Source organism: Heteronotia binoei, chromosome 6 (assembly GCF_032191835.1).
Source record: "Heteronotia binoei isolate CCM8104 ecotype False Entrance Well chromosome 6, APGP_CSIRO_Hbin_v1, whole genome shotgun sequence".
In the NCBI taxonomy this organism is placed as follows: Eukaryota; Metazoa; Chordata; class Lepidosauria; order Squamata; family Gekkonidae; genus Heteronotia; species Heteronotia binoei.
The window spans coordinates 21,680,746-21,707,854 of NC_083228.1; the positions used below are offsets into that span (position 1 = coordinate 21,680,746).

Sequence of the window (27,109 nt, forward strand, 5' to 3'; positions counted from 1 at the left end):
GTTCCGTAACTGGCCAGAAGTCAGATTGAAATGGGTCGGAATAATCAGGCTCATCCAATAATGCAGCCACCACCTGACCCCAAATGGTAAAAACATCTTTGCCTGTAAAGTATTTTTTGTCCAGGGAGGGTTTTTTAAAGGAGCTCTCTCACAGGTGCCTTCATCAAGGTGGGTGGGACTTTCCCCTCTTCTAGGCAGATATTTACTGTCTTCTAACCCTAAATTGTCAGGCCCTCTTGGTTAGATGCTGTAAGCCATGATGAGGAAGGGTCAGACATGGGTTGTAGGTGTACTTCTGTCACACACAGATTGGCCCAACATCCTGAATACTGGCTTGTTTGACAAACGTTTGGCCTGGTGAGGAATAGAAGCTGGACAACCTTTTGGCCTTGCTAGAAGTTGGAAGGTTTGGAACAGAGGGTTACATTCTGTCAGGTAAACCTGAACTACAAATTATAATATGGCTAACTGCTTGAAGCTATTACTGGGAACCAAGGCTATCTGTGATAAAGATTTTCAGATTTTTGATACAAGCCAGGGAGACAAGGAAGGGGAAGCTGAACTTGAGGGGGAAATCTGGTTGTACATTACATCCTGGCATTCTAACTTCAGAAATTCTTTAAACATCCATGTTTTATTGAACCCAATTACTTACGACAGAAAGTACACCTAGTTAACAGTGGCTCCTAGCTGGGAAAGTCTAAGTAGTACGTGCAAGTGATCAAGCTTTGGTTCTAACTAGGCTCTTATCTGACTGCAGCACTCCCAGAGAGAAGCATTCACAGGCTACAACAACCAAAATTAATCAAAGAAACGAGGCCCAAGGAGGATTCAGTTCTCACTATGCCTGCCACATTGCCTCTACACAAGTTGTGGGTATTTGTGTAGACTCCAATACATATTGACAAAATTGAGAGTCTGGTAGTGCTTGGAGTGGTGGGCTAGGATCAGAGAGACCCAGATTTGAATCCCCACTCTATCTTTGAAGCTTACTGTGTGATCATGGGCCAGTCACGTACTCTCAGCCTAGCCTACCTCACAAGGCTGTTGTGAGTACAAAGGAAAGGAAAATTATGTAAGCTACAAATATGATGGATTATTAAGCTTAGCATCCCTAGGACAATTTATTATTTAAGTAACTTGTTACCAATACTCCTTCTAAGCCTTTGAGTCTTATGAGTAAAGTCTTGTGAGCTACTGGTATTAAAGTTGCGAGCTGCTGCATAACTGAGTTTGCTCTGGGGCCATGCTTCCGGAGCTCAAATAGAAATATGTGAGCAAGGAGTTAAAAAACTGTGAACTAGCTCACGTTAACTCAGCTTAGAGGGAACACTGCTTATTGCCCTGCTTTTCTCTCCAGCAGGGACTCAAACTGGCTTCCAAAAATACCCCGTTTAAATACACAAACAGAGAAACAAAACAAAATGAACAAAACTGCATCCTCAGCATGTTCCTAAGGGCCACAAAACTGCAAGCCACAAATTAAGAGCCAAGGTCAAAGAGCTCTTTAGACTATGCTGCTGGCCATGCCCAGGTTTTCAATGCCTGCAAAAAGGAAGGAGAGAAAGGAGCAAAGGGCAAGATATCCCACCCCCCATTAAAAGCTTTTAATCACTCAGTAAGAAACGTAAAGCCTCGCTTTAGGTCCTTCTTACAAAGATTCTGATGCTGTATCCACTGGATGGAGGCAAAAGATGTGCCGGGCAAACTGTGGACAGGGCAAAGATGGCTGGGAATTATTCCGTGGACTCACTGCTCATTGTTCTTTAGTTTGGTCAATGCCTGAGCAAATCTGGGACGTCGTAAGAAAAGTTATCAGTAAACAAATTTTAAAAAGAGAAGACCTAAAATTAATTTAGAACAAATTAATACTGCCTGGACTTTCAGGCTACAGCTTCGCTGTAAACCTACTGAGAATCTCAAGTTCACGTGCGTTTATCCTTTCTTAAACCTACGCACCATCTCTTGACTCATTTCCTGCAGCCCACTCTGGATTCAAAAGTTGATGAACTTAGCTAGCGTTATCAATTTAAGCCAGGATTTATTTTATAAAAGACGAAAGGAAACAGGATTATTCAGTGCAATGATATGCACAGAACAGAGACTGCTTCCAAAAATGTGTGGAGGCAGCAAGTTTGCCACACAGGATGAAAACTGTAAAAACAAACCAAAGCAAAGCTTTGGGCACAGCTTCCTGATGTCACTGATATCGTGGTGCTCTGTGCCCTTGAAGACTTCATTTATCTGCCCTTTTGCCTACATAATAAACACCAGACATACATTTTTAAATCACATGATTTAGCAGGAAACAAGGCAAGCTCTCTCTCTGTCCGCCTGCTTCCTCTCTCCTGGTCTTGCTGTCTGTCTCTCTCACTCTCTTACCCTGCTGCAGCAAGCAAAACCCTAGTTCTGCCACAGAATGAAGGAGAGGGGGAACAAGCCTTGTAAGCTCTTGGAGGATTGGCTACATCAGGGGGTGTGGCCTAATATGCAAAGGATCTCCTGCTAGAATTCCACAGCGGGAGAAGCTACAACAGTCTTCAACTACTTTGGGGGATTGGCCAGATGGCAACTCTGTTCGGTTCTCAGTTCCCTATCACTTCCTGTTCCTCCAATCTTTGGCAAAGGGGCCAAATTATTTTAAAAGAAAGTTGGATGGAAAAGCAAACTGCACACCCCTCTTCCAATCATACACATTTATTTCAATACTCCATCTTTCTTCCATCATGGCTTCCATCGTTCCCTTCTCCTCCATTTGGACTCATAACAACCCTATGAGGTTAGCCTGAGAGTGCGTGACTGGCCCAAGATCACCCAACAAGGTTTGAAGGTAGAGTGGGGATTTGAACCCAGATCTCCCAGATCCTAGTCTGACACTCTAAGCATCGCAAGACAGCGGCTCACAAGTTTACGTGCAAGTTGACTTAATTTAGCAAACATTTAAAAACACTCATATGAAAAAAAAATAAAGAGAAAAATAGAAAGGCTGGAAGGATGGTCGAAGAAAAAATTGCCAAGGGCCCTTACCAGGAGATTTCGTTTTGATTTCCTTGCGGAACTTGGAACAAACACTGTTGTAGTTGGTGCAGATATAGTGCAAGCACCAAGCTGCTAGCTGGTTAGCATTGTGGAACTGGAAAAGAACGAAGCTGAATCAGTGTTCTGCAGAGCCAAGAGTTGCCTTGCAAAAATATTCTGGAGTTTACTACAGGAGAGAACTGTCTAGGGATTGAGCCATGGGATCTGCACATGAAAAAGTCTTAACACCATAATGACCAGCAAGATTTCTAGGGTATAACCTTTCAAGAGTCAAAACTCCCCTCCCACCTCCTGACTGGGATAGAAGGGCTCAGGGATCTCCATTCCTACTTGTATCTGATGAAGGGAACTTTAACTCTTGAAAACTTAACACTCCACAGGGCTTTTTTTTTTTGTAGCAGGAATTCCTTTGCATATTAGGCCACAGACCCCTGATGTAGCCAATCCTTCAAGAGCTTACAGTCGGCCCTGTACTAAGAGTCCTGTAAGCTCTTGGTGGATTGGCTACAACAGAGAGAGGTGTGGCCTACCATCCAAAGGAGTCCCTGTTAGAAAAAAAAAAAGTCCTGGCTGCCACCACAACACAAAGCTCTTCACAATGTGACTGAATGTAAGCTCTGATAATTACTTTGTGGTTGTCACTGCATCTTATGGCAGCCATTTTGTGGCCACACTTATCACCTTGTTTCAGAATTCCAAAAGTGTCCAGAGGTTCAGAAAGGTTGGGGACCCCTGCATTACAAAACCATTATGTTTTTAAAAAGTCTTTACATTTAAAAAAAAAAACCCTCAATATTGCTGATAAGAATATGCACTGTTCATAATGAACTAGTACTAACCTGGGCTATTTCCAAATAGTACAGTACATCTCCATCGATGCTAACACCACTCACTGAAGTTTTGGTTAACTCCTGCACGGCATGTTGCTCTGTTGTGGTGGAAAAGAGACACAAAACCAGCTTTCTTAGGAAAATAACTGCAATTTCAGAACAGTCCCCGCTTTAACCTTTCCCTCACCCACCATACTATTGCCAGAGCCAATGGAGGGAAAAAAACAAACCAATAAGCACTCTCAGGTACAAATTTTATGAAGCCCTGGGATAAAATGAAGACATCTTGCAAGCAAGCCCACTTCTCTTTAAAACAGTTGGGGAGGGGAGGAATGGGCAATTCCTGGAATTAGCTATCTTTGTATTACTAGCAAAATAATTTAACCAAGTCGGAGTAGGGTAATAAAACCAACTCGGTCCACTCTTTTATGGGATGCCTGCTTGGACTGGCTTGATTTAAAATGGTTTAAGATCAGCCATTAGACTCTCAAAATAGGAATCTGCAATGGAAACTCTAATGGTCATGGCTCTTTCAATTAAGGGTAATCAGTTGCCTAATGGGCATTATGAATTGCAGACTCTTCTTCGCTTCCTGTCTCTAAAGCGTGCAAGAGCTTCTTCAGCGGACCAAATTAATTCAGCACAGAGGGGAGTAAAGGAAGCACTGTGTGGTTTTCCCCGATGTATCATCATTTGGTTTTGGAAGCAAAACTGTGTGTTTGGGTGAAGATGCGGGGGGTTGCACAAAGATCAGGTATGACACAGCAATGATAGAATGTTTTGATGTTGCCAGAAGGAAGAGCTGCCACAGGTGTGCAGTGAGCAGGCGCATAGCTATGGGAGGCCCAGGGCACTCTATTTAACTCCCCCTTCCCTCTGTAGGGCCCCTCCATTCAAGGGCCTTCAATATGCTTTTAATTCATGTGGCCAGCAACAGGACCTGAGAAAAAGGGGGGAGAGAGCAAGAGGGAGAGAACACGAGAGAGCAACAGCAAGAGAGAGAGAGCATGAAAGAGCAACAGTGAGAGTGGGAGAGAGTGCAAGAGCAAGAAAGTGACAGCGAGAGAGCACAAGAGAGAGACAGCATGAGAGAGCGACAGTGAGAGTGAGAGCATGAGAGAGCAACAGTGGCCCCCCACCAAAATTTTTCTGGCTACAGGCCTGGCAATGATGAGCCAGAATCTTTACCTGCAAGCGCAACCAAATGTGGGAGGCAAAATCTGTTTGCCAGTGCAATTAATTCAAGCGTGTCCAGCTCCAGACTAGAGAATAGCTGCTTGGTGTACAGGTAATCCAGCACGGTTTGCATGGAGGTCTTGTTTATGTTTGGAAGAAGAACCTGAACATTGAAAAAAAAAAAGAGAGAGGTGTGTTCAAAACCTTCACAACTGAGAGAGGATCCAGTCAAGGACAAGACACCGTCGACTACACTGTTATTTCTGCCTTCCTCCAAGGAGGTCAGGCGGGCAATGGCCATTCTCCCCTCCTCCAAGAACCTTGTGAGGTGGGTTAGGCTGAGCGAGTGGCTGGCTCAAGGTCACCCAGGGATTCCAGCCTGCCTTAGTAGATATGGGGCAAAACCTGACCAACACACCTGTGCTGTATACACTCTAACAGTACAAGTTCATCCTTTGGATGTGCACCGGCCAAAAACTTCTGGTTACTGAACTACAGAATTCTCCAGATAATAGCTATATTGGGGACAGGGGCTCACCAGTGGCAAGGGTTTTGTTTGAATCTCGTAATCAATCCCATTTTTATTCAGTATGCCCCTTAAGAAACTTGGAGAATCTCCATTTTATCCTACTGGGAGAAGTGGTAAGGATTCTTGTCCCGCCCCCAAGCATCTCTCACTTAAAGTGTCCAAATGCCTGTAAGTAGGAAAAGTGTTGGACTAGGAGCTGGGAGACCCAAGTTCATAATCTCCCCTTGTGCTATGAAGTTTGCTCAGTGACGATGGGCCAGTCACATACACTTATTATAACCTACCTCAAAAGACTGCTCTGGCTAAAATGAAGGCAGAGCAGAGTGATATACTTTATCTGGAGCTCTTTGGAGGAAGGGTGGGGTAGAAAATGCAGCCCAATCCCATGAGATCTTGTAAACTAAGCAAGGTTTGCCATGGCTAGTATTTGGATGGGAAACCTCCAAGGAATACCAGGGGCATGGCGCAGAAGCAGACAATGGCAAACCACCTCTAAAACATCCTTTCCTTTAAAAAAAAAAGTCTATAGCTAGAACTTCCGGCTGCCAGACAATCTTAGGATTTACTCCACACACTACGGTATGATAATTATCAATTATGATGATGAATAGTTAATTACATAAATTTAGCATGCGGACACCAATTCCAACATTTCCTGAAGGCGTAATTTTAAACTATGCAAATATAAGGCTCTATCCATTGGTCAGTGTTCGGGTTGCTCATTAGCGTTTGAAGCGGCGACCTTCGCACCTCTTTGCTTGTTCTTAATGTTCATCTGTACTGAGGAGCAGAACAAAGTTTGAGTCCGGCGGCACCTTTAAAACCAACAAAGTTTTATTCTGGGCATAAGTTTGCATGTGCATGCACTGAAGGGGCTGACTTCATGCCTTACGATGCTGGCAGCCACACACAGCTGGTAGGCGAATTAGCCAATGGGGCCAGAACTGAAACTCTTGCTTTGATATGGGAATAAAGAAGGGAATTAAGGTACACTAGAGAGTGAGTGTCGCATTGTGGTTATATAATAGGGCAGAATTCAGACAGACAGTGGAAAAAAAGAACAACAGTCAAGACTACATCTCAGTATCTGTGGGGGGGGGGGGGGGAGTGAACTAGCACAGAGGTCTGCCATTCAGAGAAAGAAGTCAGTTATTCCACTGGGCATGCTCAAACCCTTGGAGGCTCCTAAAGTAGCTTTTTGGAGCCCCAATCTGTATATAGCAGAACTGTGGTGCTGCATGCTGGCTGCTTCACCGAACTCTTGACCTATAATTCGTTGCACTAAAAGCCTATAAGGGAATGATTCGCCCAAACTGGAGTGTTTAAAGTCCTGTCAATTACATAAGGAAGACTTCTTGTGTAACCAAAGTTCACTGTAATTATCTTAGCAAATATCTAGTCCAGGGCCCCCCCAGTGTGGTGCCCATGGGTGCCACAGTGTTCATCGACATCTTTTCTGATGCTCGGCAAATGCTTTTAGAAAGTAGGCATAGCCAGATAGGGTTTTTTGCCCAGCAAGCCTTCTGATTGGCTCTGCAGACGTTCCAAAACATTGGTTGGACAGCAGCTGCCAGTGGTGGCTGACATTTTGAGGCTGAATCTGCCTCCTGTGGCACCCATTTTGTAGCAGCTATTTCGGGACTGTGCCCACGATACTGTGTCAGGCTTGAAAAAGTTGGGGACCCCGAATCCAGTCCACAAGATGCCTCATGGAACAAGGTTGTTTTGGCTGACCGTTCCTTTGTTAAACTCATAGCCCAGAACGGTCAGCTGAAATTTTCTCATCAAGAGCTAATGGTCAGGTATGACAGAGTAGTAGTAGAAGCGTCCCACTGGGCCACTCTGGCCAGACCAGTCTCAGTTGCAGTTCTAATGAAGACACTCACAAAGACAGCCGGTTCAACAAACTGTATTGGGGTCAGGCAGATATCAAAGTCAAGAAGCAGTCCAATAGTCATACACTTACAATCAATAAAGCCAGGCAGAGGTACAGATGCACAGTCCAATAGAATAGTCAATACACAGTCCACAGTCATCAATTCCAAACTCCATCCAACAGTATGCCACGCTATATCCGTCCTTTCCTATCCCACACTGAACAGGTAGCAGGCTACTGCATTTCAAGTCGCCTTACCCAATATCCCAATCCAAATTGGTTAAAGGCTTACACCTGATGACACTTTAACACCTGTACTCAAGAATGACACAATCCTTTGGCAGTTCCAATTCATCTTAAAGAAATAGGACACTGACAAGGTAACTATACCAGACAGGCAAAGAATCTCTGTGCTTGAATGATTTACCCACCCATGCTCGAAGGAAGCCACACACAGTTTTGGAAGTTGAGTTTTTGGAACACACTTGAGTCAAGGCCCTAGAGATCCTCCAAAAAAAGCAGACTGATGTAATATGCTACTGCACCATTTGGAAATAACAAAATTACAAAGAAATGATTAGCATCCAATGCTCTACCTCATCTAAAAGGAACTAAACCCAGGAAGCTGCACCTCTGAATCCAGTCCTACTATTAAAAGAAGAGAACCTGCCTTCACACATAGCCTAGCCACACGTCCTTCTCCAAAAGCACATTTTAACTAGTACTACAAAACTGGCCACTTGGAAATTACAGATTTGTCTTCACTAAGGCCTTATTTTATCAGGTCATTAGCCCCTGCTGACTCAGAACGATATTATCAACTTGAAATATCCTTCTATGTTTGGCAATACAAGAGACAGTAGCCTAGATTTTCTGTACTTTGCACCTCAGAAATGCTTTTTGCAAATATGCCATCAGGTACTGGGCTGCCCTGACCTGGAGGGCTCAGACTGGTCTTATCTTGTCACATCTCCGAAGCTAAGCAGGGTTGGCCCTGGTTAGTACTTGGATGGGAGACCACCAAAGCAGTCCACAGTTAGTACGCGGAGGCAGGCAATGGCAAACCACTTCTGTTTCTCTCACCCAGGGTAGGGGTGTGGGCTCGGTATAAACTGAGCTGAAATAGTACCCAATAAATACCTTATTGATATTTATCAGTTATTTTCTCAGCTGATCACAGAGCGGGTAGTGATTTGGCTAGCTGAAGATAGCCACCCTGGAAAAAAAAAAATTCGAGCTGCCGGATAGCCTCAGTTACAGGGGATTTAAAGGGCTTGCAGTCCCTTTAAAGGTCTTTGGACTGAACTCTCAGGCATTTAAAGGGATTGCAGTCACTTTAAATGATTTTTTCCTCTTCACTGGAAACAATGGAGGATGGGGGCACCTTCTTCTGGATCCCATGGAATGGGACCCCCTGGTCCAATCTTTTTGAAACTATGGTTGGTTTTTTGAGAGGAGAGGCTCTACTTCAAAAAACATTCCCTGCAGAGCCCCAGATAGATTCTCCATTATAGCCTACCAATGACTATAATGGTCATAGGGTATAATAGAGCAAAAGAAAAAATTTGGCAATCCTGGATATTTCTGAAATTCCAACGCCATCCTGACACTGGGATTCAGGGGGAAATACAGATTTTTTTGGGTTCAATATACTCGCACCTGGAAGATATTGGTTTCTTTTAATGCACACCTCTACTACTGAGTCACCATCAGTCGGTTGCAATGAAGAAGACTGAAGATTTATACCCCGCCCTGCTTTCTGAATCAGAGACTCAGAGTGGCTTACAATCTCCTACATCTTCTCCCTCCACAACAGACACCCTGTGAGGTGGGTGGGGCTGAGAGAGAGCTCTCACAGAACTCCCCCCACAACAGATACCCTGTGAGGTGGGTGGGGCTGAGAGGGAGCTCTCACAGAAGAGCTATGGCTGACGCAAGGCCATTCCAGCAGCTGCAAGTGGAGGAGTGGGGAATCAAACCTGGTTCTCCCAGATAAGAGTCTGCACACTTAACCACTACACCAAACTGGCACCAAAATGACACTTCCCACCATCTCTCCCACCCTAAACAGCTGATATGGAGAAGCAATTCTAAGCAGTTCTGCTCAGAAGGAAGGCTTATTTTATTCACTGAGGTTACTCTCAGTAAATTGTCCTTTGAATTGCCCTCTGAACTGCTAAACTCTGGTTGGCCTGTCCACGCACACAGACATGAATATGTACCTCTCATGAGAAGCTATCCTGTGGAGAAAATGGTACAAAATACACCAAGTCAAGGACAATTCACATTGTTGTTTTGGGGCTCTGTCTCTGCATTAGCTCATCCCCTGTCCTTAATATAAACACTGTGCAGCTAAAAATAATTCAGAGATGCTTTCTGGACTGCTGATTATTTTTCAGCACCTGGCAGTATTACCTTTCCTATGTCAACTGCTTTCAGAAACTCAGCATCTGCTGCTTGAAATGCCTGCTTCACAGCTTCCAATTATATTGTCCCCAATTTATGGAATGATTGTGCCTCTGGATGAAGAAACTGAAAACTGTCACAGCAGGGGGGGAAAGGTCCAGCTTACTCTCCCAAAGGGGTCCATACCCATGTTCCCCAATACATCCAGTATCTAATGCTATATTTTTAGAAATAATACATGGTGGCACACTTAATTCCTGCAGGCAGCCTACCCAGACCAAATAACCTCAAATGTTCACCCTGGGATTAATTTCAAGTTATGCCACCAGGAAGCAGCAGAACCCAAAAGAGCCTACCCGATATAAATCTCAGATAAATAAATAAATAAAAAAATTGATGAACTGTGATTATTGTGTGATCTGCGTAACTATATGTAATTAAAAACATAATTCCTATTGCTCATGTTAAAGATCTTCAAGTACTTCCCCCTGCACTTCTGTTCATTTAACCAGCACATTTATTGAAAGATTTGTTCAGCTTCATCCCCATCCCACGCACCTACCCTATCTTTTAAATGATAGTGCTGAATACAGAGAAGGAAATAGTATGGGTGAGTGGCAATCTTCTGGAACTTTTTCGGAGAAAATTGTAGAGTCTGGTTTTCAAAGAACAGAGATCTGAAGATCACAGAACGCCAGAAAAGAACAGAGATCAGAAGATCACAGAACGCCCGAAAAGAGACTCTTAATTCAGAGTGCTGGTTCTTACCTTTAAAGCTCTGAATGGTTTAGGGCCAGGTTACTTCGAAGTACCATGCCCACCTCTATGGTCCAGTTTACCACTTCAAGATCCTGTTCTGAAGCCCTGTTTTCTGCAGTCCCACTTTCAGAGGTGAGGTAGAAAGTGTCCAGAGCCAAGGCTTTTTCAGTGGTGGCACCTCGCTTTTGGAATGCCCTCCCCCATGAGGCTCACCCTGGTGCTTACGTTGCTTTCTTGTAGGTGCTCAGCTAAAGCATTCCTTTTAACACAGACTTTCAACCAAGGAGTTTTATCTCTTCAATGTTTTATGGTCCAAAGATCATTTTATGTATATCAGGATGCCTGATGTATATTTTATGTTGTTGTTAAGCTCTGCCTTTTTAAAAGCATTATATGGGCTTGTTTTAGTGGCTGGGTTTAATGGCATCAGTTTGTTTTAGTAGATATTTTAATGGCTTTGTTTTTAATGCATGACTTTTAATGGCTCTGTTTTACTGCTGTAAATTGCCTTGAGCAAATCTCTGGATTGTCTGCTCTGACTAGCAGCTGCTTTCCGGGTTTCAGGCAAAAGCCTTTCACTTGACCCATTATCTGACCTTGTCAACTGGAGATGCCTGGGATTGAACCTGGGTCCTTCTGCATTCAAAATAGAATCTCTGCCAATAAACCATGCCCCCCCCCAAGCCGAGCTTGTGCCCCTCCCCTCTGGAACTGTCCCCATCAACCTGCCTAGGGCCCTCCTCATTTTAAGTAGTGCCATGTGACATAATTCTATACCGCCCAAATGCCAATGACTATTATTTTCACTTGGAGCAGTTCCAACGAGAACGCTGAGAGCAGTATTGGAAAGTGAAGTATGTAGAGCAGACTGCTGAATATATAGGAAGAAGTACTGTAACACCAGTGGCTGCCCAAAATTCCACAGTAACCAGATAGATATCCTTGGTGCATTTTTAGAGTAAGATCTTTGGGGGTGGAGGAGATAAAATAGTTCTCTTCTTCACTAGCGTTAAAAACTCTGCAATCTTCTGAACATTTTTCTCAAGGAAATGTTGGCTGTCATCAGTGGTGGACTTAAACAGATGACAAATTTGGTGCATGTCTCTTTCGAAAACCGTTTGATATCTACCATTCTAGAAAGAGCAGCTGGCATACGGCTGCCGCTAGGGGAGGGCAGAGACCTGCTGTCTCTGAGAGAGACTTAATATAAGGTATAGTATTCCCCCCCCCTCGAACACTGAAGATTGTTTTTGTTGCTCCTATTTTTCAGGGGATGCAGCTCAAATGCAAGAGTTACCGTTGCAGATAACCCAGCTCTCCCTGCAGAATTTCAGAACAATAAATAAATTACACGGTGCTCATTATATTTATGTCAAATTGCCTCCTGCTCTATGTGTCGTACACTTCTTGGATCCGGCTACTTTCTTCGTTCCATTTCCGAGGCTGTGCTCCTATCCTTTTGAACCCAAGGAGCTCAAGAGCTGGGTGCTTTCTGGGCTACAAATATCCAAGGTTTTGCAATTAATATTTTAAGGTTGCCAAAGAAGAACGCAGTCTATTAGGGCTTATAATTAGGAACCAGATTTTAGAAAATGAATATATGTTCCTGTTGCAGAGTGCTGCTTACTAAGAAATCAAGGTATGTATTTTTAATGAACCACCTGCTGAGACAGCCTCTAGGGAAGGAATTATGCTTACTGCTGTTTTTAAAAGTAATGAGAGAGAAAAAAAATTTAAGTAGAACACAGTCTTCCAGAATATTAAATACAAAAATACAGAGAAGGAGAGCAACTACTGCAAGCGCTGAGGGGTATAATTCGTCTTCTCGATGCAGATGCCTCCCCTCCGCAATCGAGCCAAAAGCAAAGCTAGGATGGATAAAATGCGACGAATAATCAGAAAATTATTCCGAGTTTTGGATAAAAATAAATCGCGTTGAGCTGAGCTGCCCTTCCTTCCTTCCTCCTCAAAATCGCAAATGCCAACTCAGAATAATTTGGCAGACTTTTCTACATTGTTAGTACTTTCACTACCCTGACAGAACAATGTGGAAAAATCGGCATTTTAATAAGCACAGTATCTTGTTGGGGTTTGTAATGTTTGGAAATTCCAGTGGTTAAATTATCATCATCATCATTGATAGCCTAAAGGCAGATTACCAAAAAGTCAATTAAAAGATGTTTGGGGGGATCTTGATTATAAGAGTATGCTGGTAAGAGCTCACAGGGTATATATGTATATATATGTGTGTGTGTATATATATGTTCAACTTCCCCTGAAAATATGCCAAACTATCTGTAATTCTGAGTGATCTCCAGCTCTCACCTGGAGATTGGCAACAGTGGTTCCCCAGGAGGAAATGGCTGATTTGGAGCGTAGAGTCTTTGGCATTCTACCTGTCTGAGTTTGCACCCTCTCCAGGCTCTACCCCTCAAATCTTCAGGAATTTCCCAACCTGGAGTTGGCAACTGCTAAGTCACAGTGGCTGTCATAGCGGGGGTTGCTGCTGAACAGGAGCAAGCAGCCAGGCCTAGTTAAGTTATGCCAGTCCTGTGGCATCAAGTCACCTGATGGGTGCTGCAAGGTAAGCCAACCTCCAGCTGGAGCCTGAAGATCTCCTGAGATCACAAGAACTCCAGACAACAGTAGCTTGGCATTTTAATTCTTTCTAAGCCATTTCAGGGAGGGAAGACAGGGTGGTATAGCCTAATCTCAGCCAGAACTCAGAAGCTAAGCAGGTTTGGTACTTGGATGGGAGACCACTAAGGAGGTTCTGCATAGGAAGGCAATGCCAAGCCCCAGGGGTGGAATTCTAGCAGCTCCTTTGCATATTAGGCCACACCCCCTGACACAGCCAATCCTCCAAGAGCTTACAGGGCCTACTGTAAGCTCTTAGAGGACTGGCTACATTACGGGGTGTGGCCTAACATGCAAAGGAGCTTCTGCTAGAATCACATCCCTACCAAGCCCCCTCTGCTTCTCACTTGCCTTGAAAGCCCCTTGCTGGGGTCGCTATAAGTCAGCTGCAACTTGATGGCGTATAAACATAAGCTGCTTTTGGTTCCTGCTTAGGGAGAAAAGAGGATCACCAGTATTTTAAATAAATAAACATTGTGCTCAGGTTATCACTTTCCAGCTTTTAGTCTGTTTGTTTGTTAACTTTTTAGACTTCTACTCTGCTCCTCTCCTGGGTCATGGGCCTTGGGGTGGCTCACAGCATTCAACAAATAATCTATAAACAGAGGTCAAACATAACTTGGTGGTAGCGGAAAGTGCCATCAAGTCACAGCTGACTTATGGTGACCCTGTAGGGTTTTCAAGGCAAGGAGAGTCAGTTTGGTGTAGTGAAAAGTGCGTGGACTCTTATCTGGGAGAACCGGGTTTGATTCCCTACTCCTCCACATGCAGCTGCTGGAATGGTCTTGGGTCAGCCATAGCTCTTGTAGGAGTTGTCCTTGAAAAGGCAGCTGCTGTAAGAGCTCTCACAACCCCACCTACCTCCCAGGGTGTCTGTTGTAGAAGAGGAAGGCAAAGGAGATTGTGACCGCTCTGAGATTTAGTGTGTAGGACAGGATATAAATCCAATTTCAAGAGATGTTCAGAGGTGGTTTCCCATTGCCTGCCTCTGTGTCACAACCCGAGTATTCCTTGGAGGTCTCCCATCCAAAAACTAGCCAGTGTCAACCTTGCTTAGCTTCTGACCGCTCACGTGACAAAATAGCCCAGGATCCTTTGGGTCAATCACCCACCATGCACCATGTTTTAGAGGAACTCTGAAGTGGTAAGAGAGATGCGTCTGTTGGTTCAAGGTATTTACATAAAAGATCAATATTGCATGCTCTCCAGAATTTACCTAAGGCACATTCTAAATATCTTGCAGCCTGACTTAAAGGGATGTCTATAGATGCATGTGCCTTGCATGACTGAATGTATTTATGTAGCTGGAACCCAAATACAAAACGTGACATGAGACTGAGAAGGAAATGGTGTTTTTTGAAGGTACTAACATGGACCAGAAACAAGATTCTCTGGAGGACCATCTGGACAGCAGAATTAGGGTCAAAGCACTGGCCCCCATCCCTCCCAAAGTGGCTTTCTGGCAAATCTGGTTGCCAAAGATATTAAGAGACGCCATGTTGGATCAGGCCAATAGCCCATGCAGTCCAACACTCTGTGTCACACAGTGGCCAAAAAAACCAAGTGCCGTCAGGAGGTCCATCAGTGGGGCCAGGACACCGGAAGCCCTCCCACTGTGTCCCCCGCAAGCACCAAGAACACAGAGCATCACTGCCCCAGACAGAGAGTCCCAACAATAAGCTGTGGCTAATAGCCATTGATGGACCTCTGCTCCATATGCTTATCCAATCCCCTCTTGAAGCTGTCTATGCTTGTAACTGCCACCACCTCCTGTGGCAGTGAATTCCACATGTTAATCACCCTTTGGGTGTACTTCCTTTTATCAGTTCTAACCCGACTGCTCAGCAATTTCATTGAATGTCCATGAGTTCTCGTATTGTGAGAAAGGGAGAAAAGTACTTCTTTCTCTACCTTCTCTATCTCATGCATAATCTTGTAAATCTCTACCATGTTACCCCGCAGTCGATGTTTCTCCAAGCCAAAGAGCCCCAGGTGTTTTAACCTTTCCTCATAGGTTACTCACAGTACATCTCCCTCCCCGCTTAGCATTTGAGATTAGGGAGCAGGCCTGTACTCCCCGGGGATCCTGATTTGGCTGGTGGGGGGGAGGGAGCCTCCAATTACCCATCTCTGGAACAGTGGCTTGAAATGTTTCCAGCCCATTTAACCTAAACAGATCCCCCTTTCATTCCAGAACTTCAGTTCTCTGAAGGACACTAGTATTTAGCTAAAAACCCAAAATTGCCCTCGACCTAGAAAAGCAAAAAAATATCACAGAAATTGACTCAAAGACGATAGCTTTCAAAAGGAGTCACTTAGAACCTGAAACGTTTTTTGAAAATGTTGACTGAGTGAGTCGATGATGACAGCCCTCCTATAAAAGCATGTTATTTAAACCACTGCAGTTTGGCAATTCAAAAGAGTGAAGCGTATACGGTACACGGAGGTTACACGCCAAAGAGGACAAATACCTCACTGTTTGAGCTTTCGACAAATGATCCTCCAAACATCGCAGACATCCATTCGCAGCTGCAAATCAGTAGTGGCTTATGGGCATTTATGTTTCCATCTTCTAACTTAAATGTCACATCTGTCGCAGGATGAAAGAAACAGAACATATGATGCAAAAGGCTTGCAGTCAGACATAATAACTGGGGTAGGACATACGGGGGAGGGGGGCAGGGGGGGGGGCAATCCCCGCCCCACTCTCCTGCAGAATTATGGCAAGGAATGTGCTTCATTAAAGATGCCCCCAGAAAGATGTATTTTATTTTGAAAAGAGAGCAATCGAAAACTAGGCCTCCATAAGAGAAAGGGCTCCGGCATCTATCACTTACTGAAGCCTGGTAACCAAAGGTTTCATTTGCAAGCATGATAGTGATTTAAACTTGCCCAGCCCACACACTTTCTGTGTAAATGGAGGGAGCACACAGTACCTAAAAATGTTCCACAGACTGCATTTCCTACATTATGCCCAATTTTGCAAGTTGCTGCTTGTCTTGGAATTATGGAAGCGACCTCCCCTCCCAGATTTATTTTTTTAGACAGAGGGTCAGAAACTGGACATGCCCTCAATTAATGTACACAGGGGGAAAAACAGAAAGGAAACAGGCTGCCTGTAGGAGAATGAAATGGAGCACGGACATGCCTCTTCAGTTCCTGCACAAAGGTTAGTATTGATGTGAACTAACCAGTCAAATGTCTGCTGCAGGTCCCTATGTGTTTGTAATTTCCGCTAAGGGTTGTATATATACTACAGCCTTTAACTGGTTTCCCCAAGGAAATGCTGAGGCTGTACTTCGCTAAAGGGAGGAATTGGGAGAATTTTCACCACCAAAACTGTCCCCAGAATTCTTTTAGAGCACTCGTAACGCTGGTATTTTTTCCTCTCCAAACCCTCTTGGGGGGATCCCCCCACCCCTGATGTGATGTGATGACTGAATAAGAGCACTTTAAAGACACCATCAGGGTTTGTAATTTTTTAATGTAACTGATTTTATATATATGTATTTTTAATGTTGTACATCACCTGGAGCCTGGCGCTAGCCAGGATAGGAAGGAAAGGAAAGGAAAGGTCCCCTGTGCAAGCACCAGTCGTTTCTGACTCTGGGGTGACGTTGCTTTCACAACATTTTCACGGCAGACTTTGTACAGGGTGGTTTGCCATTGCCTTCCCCAGTCATCTACACTTTCCCCCCAGCAAGCTGGGTTCTCATTTTACCAACCTCGGAAGGATGGAAGGCTGAATCAACCTTGGGCCGGCTACCTGAATCCAGCTTCTGCTGGAATCGAACTCAGGTAGTGAGCAGAGAGTTCAGACCATAGTACTGCAGTACTGCTGCTTTGCCACTCTGCTCTACGGGGCCACTAGCCGGGATAGGGCGATCCATCAAATGTAAATAACAATAATAATAACAATAATCAATCAATCAATCAATCAATCAATCAATCTACAGTGGAAATATGCCCTAAAAGCAATTACTTTTCAGAACTCAACTCCTACATCCCATCCTGTTTGATGATTTCATTAGAACTTGGAAGCTAAGCAGGGTTGGTCCTGGTGAGCATACAGATAGGAGGCCACCAAGGGTCAGCCTATAGAGGCAGGCCACAGCAAGCCATCTCTGAGCACCTCTTGCCTTGAAAACCCCAAGAGGTCATCATCAGTCAGTTGCGACTTCAAAGCTCTTTTCACCATTACCCTCCTAGGTTCACTTCTAATACATCTACTCTCTGTACCACACTGCCATTGTTCAAGTGGTCTATAGCACCCCCCCTCCTACGTGAAGCAACCTGGGGCCCCAGCCACATGGAGAAAGCAAACTAAGTCTTGTTGACAAGGAGTATTTCCTGAGTGTGGTGGCACCAGGGCTTTTTTGGTAGCAAGAACTCCTTTGCATATTAGGCCACACACCCCTGATGTAGCCAATCCTCCAAGAGCTTACAGGGCTCTCAGTACAGGGCCTACTGTAAGCTCTTGGAAGATTGGCTAAATCAGGGGTGTGTGGCCTAATATGCAAAGGAGTTCTTGCTACCAAAAAAGCCCTGGGTGGAACCATTCTATACCTGCCCTGCTCACAAGAATCCTCACTGGAAGTAGTTCCCTGTCAACATGGGCATCAGCTAACCAGTTGCTTTTTTCCAATCTGCTGCTCTGCTTGAATCTTGTTTCTGCATTCAAACTGGGCAACTGGCTCACTTGTAAAGAGTCACAAGTTGCTCTCCGCCTATGGTTACTATTTAGAGCCCTGCTGCGGAGCAATTCGCAAGGAAACGAGGAAGTGCCCATGCATATTGAACTCACCAGAAAATGTCCCTTTGCAGAGGCATTCCTTTATCCTATTAGCTTTCCTGACGTGGAATGCCTTTGTAATCTCCTGATTCATGAAGGCTTCTTTGTTAGTGATGTTTTCCACCATCATCCGCAAGTCAAAGACTTCCAGTATCTCAGCGATCTGAGCTACCCGGGTCAGGTCTTTTTCATTTTCGTCCAGCTGCCCCGTGTACAAAAACTGCAAGACGGTTTTGAAAGGTCCCGACTGAACAGAGGCATCCATCTTGACGATGGTCACCGCGCATGGCCTCTTTGAAACGGGGTTGACTCGTGCTTCCTTATGCATGCTAACAAACCCTTTGCCCCAAGTGGCCAGCCCTCGTTTGAGGCAGCCAGCTTCCCCCACTTCAAGCTCTAACCTTGTTGGAGTGTCGTAACCTTCTGCTGAAGACACAAGTTTGGCATTCAAGGTTTTTAAGGTTGCCACTTCGCCCTCGCTGTCCGTCTCAAGGCTACACGTTCTGGCCAACGGGTTTCTATTGGTCTTTTCTTTATTACAGTGTGACTCAGATAAATCTGTGGTTTCTTCACATTCCATTAAAAAGAGATCGTAAAACTTGGAAGAGGAGGTAGCTAGGTAGATCTTGTGAGCAAAAATCTGAGTGTTTTCCTGAAGGATAAATATGACGTCTGCACACAAAGGATTGTCCAACAAGTATCCGGCTTCGTTGATACTGGTGGAGGGACACTCTGGGATTCTGATAACGGGAGGTGGTGCTTTTGGAGGTAGAAACGGAGCCTGAAGCAAAGGTTTCTGGACTTTCTTCAGATGTGACTTCCAGAACTGCAGGTGTCTCCTGGAGATCAACGCAGCTCTAATCGCATTATCAAACACATCCTTGATGCCAAACTGGTCAAATACGCTGGTTTCATAGTACGGTATCCCAAGCTCCTTGGCGACCTCTCTGCCTCTTTCAGGTGGCAAGATGTCACCCCTTTTGATAGGCCTGTGAATTACACAAAGAAATAGCATTCACCTATTTACTTCCTTCATTTACCCCCCAAGTTTCTCCCCAAGGGGGACCCAAAGCAGCTTAAAGGGTTTGTTCTCCTCTCTTCCATTTTATTCTCACAATAACCCTTAATTAGGCTAAGAGTATGTGACTGGTCCAAGTTGACATGACAGAGTGGGGATTCCAACTTGGGTCTCCCAGAGCTTAATCTAACCATCTAAACCACTATATTATGCCAGCTAGGATCTAACCATCACACTCAGTCAGCCCTTAATACTTCATGGTGTACTTTTTCTGTTCTTCGAAGGGTCTAGTATGGGCAGGGCTTTTTTTGTAGCAGGAAGTCCTTTGCATATTAGGCCACACACCTCTGATGTAGCCAATCCTCCGAGAACTTACAGGCTTTTTAGTATAGGGGCTACTAAAAGCTCCAGGAGGACTGGCTACATTAGGGGTGTGTGGCCTAATATGCAAAGGACTTCCTGCTACAAATAAGCCTTGAGTACGGGTATAGATTTCGCTTGTTTCTATCCACAATTATCGCCAGTCCCTTCTTAGCTAGATTTGAACCCATTATATCAACAACTGTTTTTGGAGACCTATCCTCCACATGATGCAATTTTTTAAAAAAGGAAAGAAAATGCAGTAGTAGTTGCATCCTTTTGCTTTTGTCTGATTTTCCAGGAACATGGGTTGATATTTTGCTGCCCTCCAAACAGTGTTCAATCTTTTTTTTCAAGTGACCGATCTAATAACAGTAAATGATTACATTAAAAAAGCTTATTTTAGTGGCAAAGCCATTCCATCCCTGGCCTCCCATTCTACCTATGTGTAAAGCAGAATGGTGCAGGAGTGCATTTTTGTAAAGGGAGGAAGGCTGCTGATCAGGTCAAAGCCTGGAAGTTCAGCAGGGCCAGCCACAGCCAGTCCCTGGATGAGAGACCCCCAAGGAAGACCGGGGTTGGTATGCAGAAGAAGGCAATGCCAAACCACCTCCACTTATCTCTTGCCTTGAAAACCCATTGGTCCTGAGCTCACCATGAATTGACTGAGACTCAATGACACACAATTATTATTATAATGGAATGAAGGGCATTTTTGAAAAGGAAACCTAACAGTAGTCTATATGTCACTGTTTACAGTACATAATATCTTGCTCTTTCAGCATTGCTTCCCAGTTCTGTAATTACATTCTTTTTTGCATATTTGATGGGATACCGTGTCTCATATTTTTTGCATTGTTTCTAATTTCTTTTGTTCTGTCCTATTGTTCCCTGACCTGGATAGCCCAAGCTAAGCAGGGTCAGCTCTGACTAGTATTCAGATGGGAGACCGCCAAGGAAGCCCCGGCTAGTGATGCAGAGGCAGGCAATGGCAAATCACCTCTGAATGTCTCTTGCCTTGAAAACTCTGCAGCGTCACCCTCCTAAGTTGGCTGCAACTTGATGGCACTTTCCACCATAGTTTGATTGCACCACGGGATGGATGTCACATGTCACTGGGTTGCACTGTTTCACACTGAGTATCCCTTCTTCAGTCTCAGTGAGAAAGGCAGACTATAAATCAGGGGTGGCCAAACTGTGGCTCAGGAGCCGCATGTGGCTCTTTCACGCATATTGTGTGGCTCTCAACGCCCCCACCGCCCCATTGGCCAGCTTAGAAAAGGCATCTGTCTCTTTAAGTCACTTCGCCAAGCCAGCTCTTTAAATCACTTTGCCAAGCCATGCATTTAAAGTTGTGTGTGATGTCTGGAAGTTATGGTTGACTTCTGACAACCCCTACTGCGGGCTTGGATATTCAGACAGATAGTTTCTATTGCTTGCCTCTGCACCCCAGTCCTGGTATTTCTTGGAGGTCTCCCATCCAAGTAGTTGCCAGGATTGGCCCTGTTTAGCTCTCGAGATCTGATGAGATTGCTCTTGCCTGACCTTTCTCAGTCAGGACCCCAGCAGGGCTTTTTCATGCAACAATTCTGTGACAATCCCAATCTCTTTCTCTCTCACACACACCATCCTCTAAATAAAATGAAGGCAACTGTGCTGGAAAATCAGGAGTAGCCATCTGGCATAAGATTATAAAACTGGCCTGGATTTACCTTGTGCTTGGGTCCAATTTTATGAAGTGTGAAAACAGGCAGAGAGGCCAATTGTAAAATACATGCTCTGAATGCTTCTCTAGTTATGGGATCACAGGAAGTAGGGTAGGAAAGATGTCTTCTTGAGGCCTTACAGGATTACCTCCAGTTGAAGTCAGCGCTACTAGGCTAGGTAGACCAGAGGCTGATTATGCATAAGGCGGCTTTATAGGTACCTCTGTCAATTAAAGCGCTTTGCTCTTTGCAGAAATGGAGCCATATGGAAATGTTGTCCAGTGGGAATAAGATTTTTTCTATTCTACCTCAATCAGAGCCAACTTTTACCTGGCCAGTGGCCTTCTGGCTCGGTTCACAGCTTCCAGATCAGCGTATCGCAGATCCAGTTGGCAGCCAACCAGAATGACAGGCGTGCGAGGGCAAAAGTGCTTGATTTCTTGACACCACATGGTCTTCACATGATTGAGGGAGTTCGGGTTAGCAATCGAAAAACACAGGACAACAACATCAGACCTGGAATAAATACGCATTTGTTTTAAATAAAAATCCAAGCTCCAGCCTTTCATTTTTAATCTTCTGCACAAATAAATTGCAAAAGCAACATTTTCTAAGGATGAATCGGGACTGGGTTGTTAAGAGTACAGTTCATACATACTTTGTCATACATTCTTTATTTTTTTTTTAAAGATAAATTATGTGCTGTCATGAGACCATGGAACCCTCTTTCTTCCCCAGTGGACAGACGTCATGTGCAAAGAAGGAATAAAGCAATGGCAACACTCCACAGCCAGAGCTGGAAACTGGCAGCTATCTGCTCCCTTCACAATGTGCCAAACTCTTAATCTCCAGTGAAAAGTTAGGCAGCTGCCCAGCCATTTAATGGACAAATGTGATGTAACAGGATTTGGAGATGAACCGATATTTTCAGATGACATTCCACATATAGGCTGCAGACAGACACATTAAATAATGCACTTTCCAGATGGATTTTCCTGTGTGAACTGAAAGTGGATTGAAAGTGCATTATTGAGTGTGTGTGATTGCAGCCATAGTGCGGCATATAACCTGGTTGGGCCACTGAGTGTACTACTCAGCAGGAACTTTGGTTACGTCTTGACTCTTTGGTAGTATACTAAGAGAGCAATCCAAAGCGGGTCCACCTGGATCCTACTCAGGTCTATTCAATGGAGCTTACTCCCAGGAAATTATTCTTAGGGTTGTACGGTGAGTGCGCTTCCAAATGCTTTTGTCTCATTCATACATTATCTCTCTGGAGAGCCAGTTTGGTGTAGTGGTTAAGTGTGCGGACTCTTATCTGGGAGAACCGGGTTTGATTCCCCACTCCTCCACTTGCACCTGCTGGAATGGCCTTGGGTCAGCCGTAGCTCTGGCAGAGGTGGTCCTTGAAAGGGCAGCTGCTGTGAGAGCCCTCTCCAGCCCCACCCACCTCACAGGGTGTCTGTTGTAGGGGAGGAAGGGAAAGGAGATTGTGAGCCGCTCTGAGACTCTTCGGAGTGGAGGGTGGGATATAAATCCAATATCTTCATCTTCTTCTTCTTCTTCTCTAGGTACTTAAATTTTTTTTTTTAAACGTTAGCTGTACATTAAAAAAAAACCCACCGGGGCTGGATTTAGTGATTCCCATGTGTTGCGTTGGATCCAGCGATGTCCTTCCATTAATTCCTCCTCTAATGAAAAAAAATACTTTGATCGGTGGAGAAAGCAAAAGGGAGATGGGACAGAAGCAGGGGTGGAATTCTAGGAGCTCTTTTGCATATCAGGCCACACACCCCTGATATAGCCAATCCTCCAAGAGCTTACAAGTTCTTTTTGTAAGCTCTTGGAGGATTGGCTCCATCAGGGATGTGTGGCCTAATATGCAAAGGAGCTCCTGCTAGAATTTCGCCCCTGGATAGAAGGGACTCGTTGGTTACAACTCACTGCATGAAATGGCCCTGAGAGGAGAAAAAGCTCCATTTTTTTTTTTTCAAACTCTGACCTGACAACCAGTTGACCCCTACTGTACTCAATGCTGTAGACAATAACTTCCATTGTGGTTTAGAAAAATGATGTTTTTAAGCTGGCGCTTCGCCTAGGCAAGAGCAATCACATCTTCAACATGGGTGGAAATGAACACTAAGGCACCAATAAGAGAAAGAGAAATGGAATTGTGCCAACACCTTGCTTAAAAAAAACCTCGCACACTGCTTGCTATTGCAAGAAAGCAGGGCTGCAGGACATAAAAGGAGGACTAGTTAGAGCTTCATAAAACAATTACTATGTTAATTACTTTAAGTGTCTTTTCCTCCACGTAACTCATATAAGCACGGGGTTTTGTATCCAAACATATACTGAAACAGCCCTCTGAAGCAAGAGTCCTAAATAACTACAAATTAAGCCATCGGTTCCTGAATCACAGATGCTGCAAACACCACCGATGATCTGCAAATCTTTCAAAAGGAAAAATAAGGAACGAAGTGATAGAAAGGGAACCGTTCTGCAAGGGCCCCTTGAACAGGAGGAAAAGCTGCTCTACTGAGCAAACTGCCAAGAGCCTCGTTGCAATTCCATTTCTATTAAACTTTAATTTAGCTCCAATTTATAGTGCTTGCAAGTTTGGGCAATTAACAGAGCAAGACCTCTGAATCTCAGCATTTGCTTTCTCAATCATTAATGATCTACCTGTTCCATGCGGCTGCTCCGCTCGTTCCACTGAGGACACAGCTCTGTCTGGCACATCTGTGTGGTATCTAAAAACACACCCACCCTGTGAAATGCAACACAGACGCTGCTGAGAGTTTACACACAATGGAAGACAGGCAGTCTTGTGTATGCGTTATAGCCTCACAACGGCTGGAGAAGAGGGCTGTGAACAGTGCTTTTTTTGTCTGTAGAAAAAGCCCAGCAGGAGCTCATTTGCATATTAGGCCACATCGCCTGGCCTGGGAGCACATAGCGGCCGCATGGTGGGTCGGGCCAGCTGGAGCCCTGGCCAGCGCAGGTGCAGCTCTGCTTCTGTGGGCTCTGGCAGAAAAAAATCCCAGGCTGTTAAGAAAAAAACACTTTTATATTTTGGGGAGGGCACTTCAGAATCAGAACTTTCCATTCCCAAATGCAGCACACCTGACTAATTCCTTCTAGCTCAATCCTGCCAGGACTCTTCTCATAAGAACATAAGAGAAGCCTTGTTGGATCAGGCCAATGGCCCATCCAGTCCAACACTCTGTGTCACACAGTGGCCAAAAATTTATTTATATATATATATATATATATATATATATATATATATATATATATATATATATATATATATATATACACACACACACACACACACACACACACACACACTCTGTGGCTAATAGCCAGTGATGGACCTCTGCTCCATATTTTTATTTAACCCCCTCTTGAAGCTGGCTATGCTTGTAGCTGCCACCACTTCCTGTAGCAGTGAATTCCACATGTTAATCACCCTTTGGGTGAAGAAGTACCTCCTTTTATCCGTTCTAACCTGACTGCTCAGCAATTTCATCGAATGCCCATGAGTTCTTGTATTGTGAGAAAAGGAGAAAAGTACTTCTTTCTCTACCTTTTCCATCCCGTGCATAATCTTGTAAACCTCTATCATGTCACCCCACAGTCGACGTTTCTCCAAGCTAAAGAGCCCCAGGCGTTTTAATTTTTCTTCATAGGGAAAGTGTTCCAAACCTGTAATCATTCTAGTTGCCCTTTTCTGCACTTTTTCCAATGCTATAATATCCTTTTTGAGGTGCGGTGACCAGAATTCTCTACTCATCCCACAGTTTTGGAATAATCATTCACACAGAAAGGTATGAAGAGGACATAAGGAAAGAAGCCATGTGCAATGCGTAGCTCATGATTACATTTGCAATTTCGGTTTCAAGCTTTTTTTTTTGTCTGTGAGAAAAGACACGTCTGTTAAATATATGCCTATTGCAATCAATGGATTCCTACCTTTTTTCTTTCGCTTCTAGACCTTTCCGAAATTTCAGTACCTTCTTTACAGGGAAATAGAAAATTACCAGCCATTGCGTTATACAGTTAGCAAGGTTGAAAAGTCCAAGTTCCTAGCCTTATGATATCACTGCTTCCTCCATCAAATAACCCTCAGGTATGCAGTGCTGTGCCCTAACCTCGATGGTCTGGCTGGCTTGACCGCATCAGATTTTAGAACCTCAGCAGGGTGAGTCTTGGTTGGTATATGGATGGGAGCCCACCAAGGAATACCAGGATTATGACCTGGAGGCAGGCAATGGCAAACCACCTCTGAACATCTCTTCCCTTGAAAACTCTCCAGGGTCTCCATACGTCTCGACAGTGCTTCCCATCATGGAGTGCTGTAGGAAGGCAGATCCAATATCCTGTAACATTCTTCCTTTCCCCTTCTTCCACCCAATCTTCCTATATGTGTGTGTGCATACCACAGATGGAGATGAACTGGGAAAATGGCAACTTGTGTCGGTTCCTGTTTTGTTTGATTTCCTGAACTGGTTCCTGGTTCATTTTGGTTCAGGAGGTGTAGAACAGCTGTCTCATGAGTTAGAGACACCAAACTCATTAGGAGTCTTCAACAGGCTCTCCTCCACCCACCCTCCAAATTTGGTGAAGATTGGATTTGGAATGTCCAAGCTATAGCCCCCCAAAGCAGGTGCCCCCAGGAAAGCTCAGCTTCAGTTCTCACAACTAACTCTTCTCTCTTTATGCTGCAAAGTGAAAGCAGCTGAGTCAGGGTTTCTGCTCCCACAGAGCAGAATGGGAGCTTCATGACTGGCTCCCAGAGCTGCCAATCAAGCTATGGACAACGGTTATGGGTGTTTCTAGGGTTTCCAGAAGTCCACCCCCAGCGTTGCCTAGGAATTCATTTAATCAGCACCAGACTATCTGGAAAAACTAACCCCAAAAACAAAACAAACCACCAAGAAACGAACTGGTCCAGTTTGTGCTCAAATTGTGGTTCGTTTTTTGGTTCATGCCCATATCTACTGCACACACACATACACACGTGCACACACTTCCCCCAAGGGATGAAGGACTCTCCCTATGGGAAAGCTGAAAAGTGAACTGCATCACCAGAATGCAGATTTGCCAAGTCGAGCCTCCACAATAAGTCTCAAGACAGACTTCTTCATGCTGTTGCAATACTGTCAAACCTTTACTTGAATGTAAGCCATACTGAACTCAGTAGTACTTACTTCTGAGTAAAAATGAATAGGGTCAAACTAGTTTACAACCTAAAATAGCAAATTATAGCAGGGGACGCTGACTTTGATGTTATTTTATGCTGCTTCGGGCATCTCCTGACCTTCAGTACTTGCACTTCTGGTAAGGCAACGTAGGGAGCTTTAGCTTTTGATGGAGATTAATTACTTTCCAACCCCAATGTGCTTCAAAATGCACATTTTGCCACAAGGACACCCAAATCTGTAACTATAAAGCCTCCAAGTGCGCAACTCAACAAATGCTGTGTGAGCAGATATGCAGACTGCTTAATGTTAAACTATTTGGATAGCAACACTTGCAAAACTGAGGTATAGAATTTGGATTTTCTCGCAGAGGCTAGCACACCAGGCAAAACAGAGTGAAACTAACTCTGCTGTTAAGTCCAGTGGTTGTCAACCAATGGGTTGGGATCCTCAGGTGGGCTGCACAGCCCCCATCTGCTGGGCCACAAGCCCCTCTGGAGCTGCCATTTGTTGCTGCTTTGGGGGAGACTCTGATGCTAATGCACAAGTTTTGAGAGAAAGGACATTTTGCTTCCTACTTCCCTTTGCACACATGCTGAGATGAGCAGCAGGATGGTAGGAAGATGATATTCAATGACAGAGATAATTCCCTTGTAGGGAGTTCCAGGGAGTTCGATGACTCCAGCTTCTATTGTTTCTGCCGTGTGACTTCCAGTCAAAAGTTGCCAACTGGGGGCTAAAATGGGATCCCACTGTGTGTGCACACACAAAAGC

The 27,109-nt window shown here is 44.5% G+C and overlaps 2 protein-coding genes across 2 annotated transcripts in view; one reads left to right on the forward strand and one right to left on the reverse strand.

Annotated features, from left to right (window-relative positions):
* The window catches only part of CDK1 (cyclin dependent kinase 1), a 286,235-nt gene that overhangs the window by 36,188 nt on the left and 222,938 nt on the right, over positions 1–27,109 (forward strand). The window lies entirely within an intron of this gene.
* RHOBTB1 (Rho related BTB domain containing 1) overlaps positions 1–27,109 on the reverse strand; it is an 81,961-nt gene that overhangs the window by 3,254 nt on the left and 51,598 nt on the right. Inside the window, exons 4-9 of the mRNA XM_060241094.1 lie at positions 21,459–21,644; positions 18,057–19,033; positions 15,724–15,842; positions 5,058–5,208; positions 3,879–3,967; positions 3,028–3,133 (exon numbers count right to left, since the gene is read on the reverse strand). Of these exons, the coding sequence (XP_060097077.1) occupies positions 3,028–3,133; positions 3,879–3,967; positions 5,058–5,208; positions 15,724–15,842; positions 18,057–19,033; positions 21,459–21,644 (1,628 nt within the window). The remainder of the gene's footprint in view (positions 1–3,027; positions 3,134–3,878; positions 3,968–5,057; positions 5,209–15,723; positions 15,843–18,056; positions 19,034–21,458; positions 21,645–27,109) is intronic.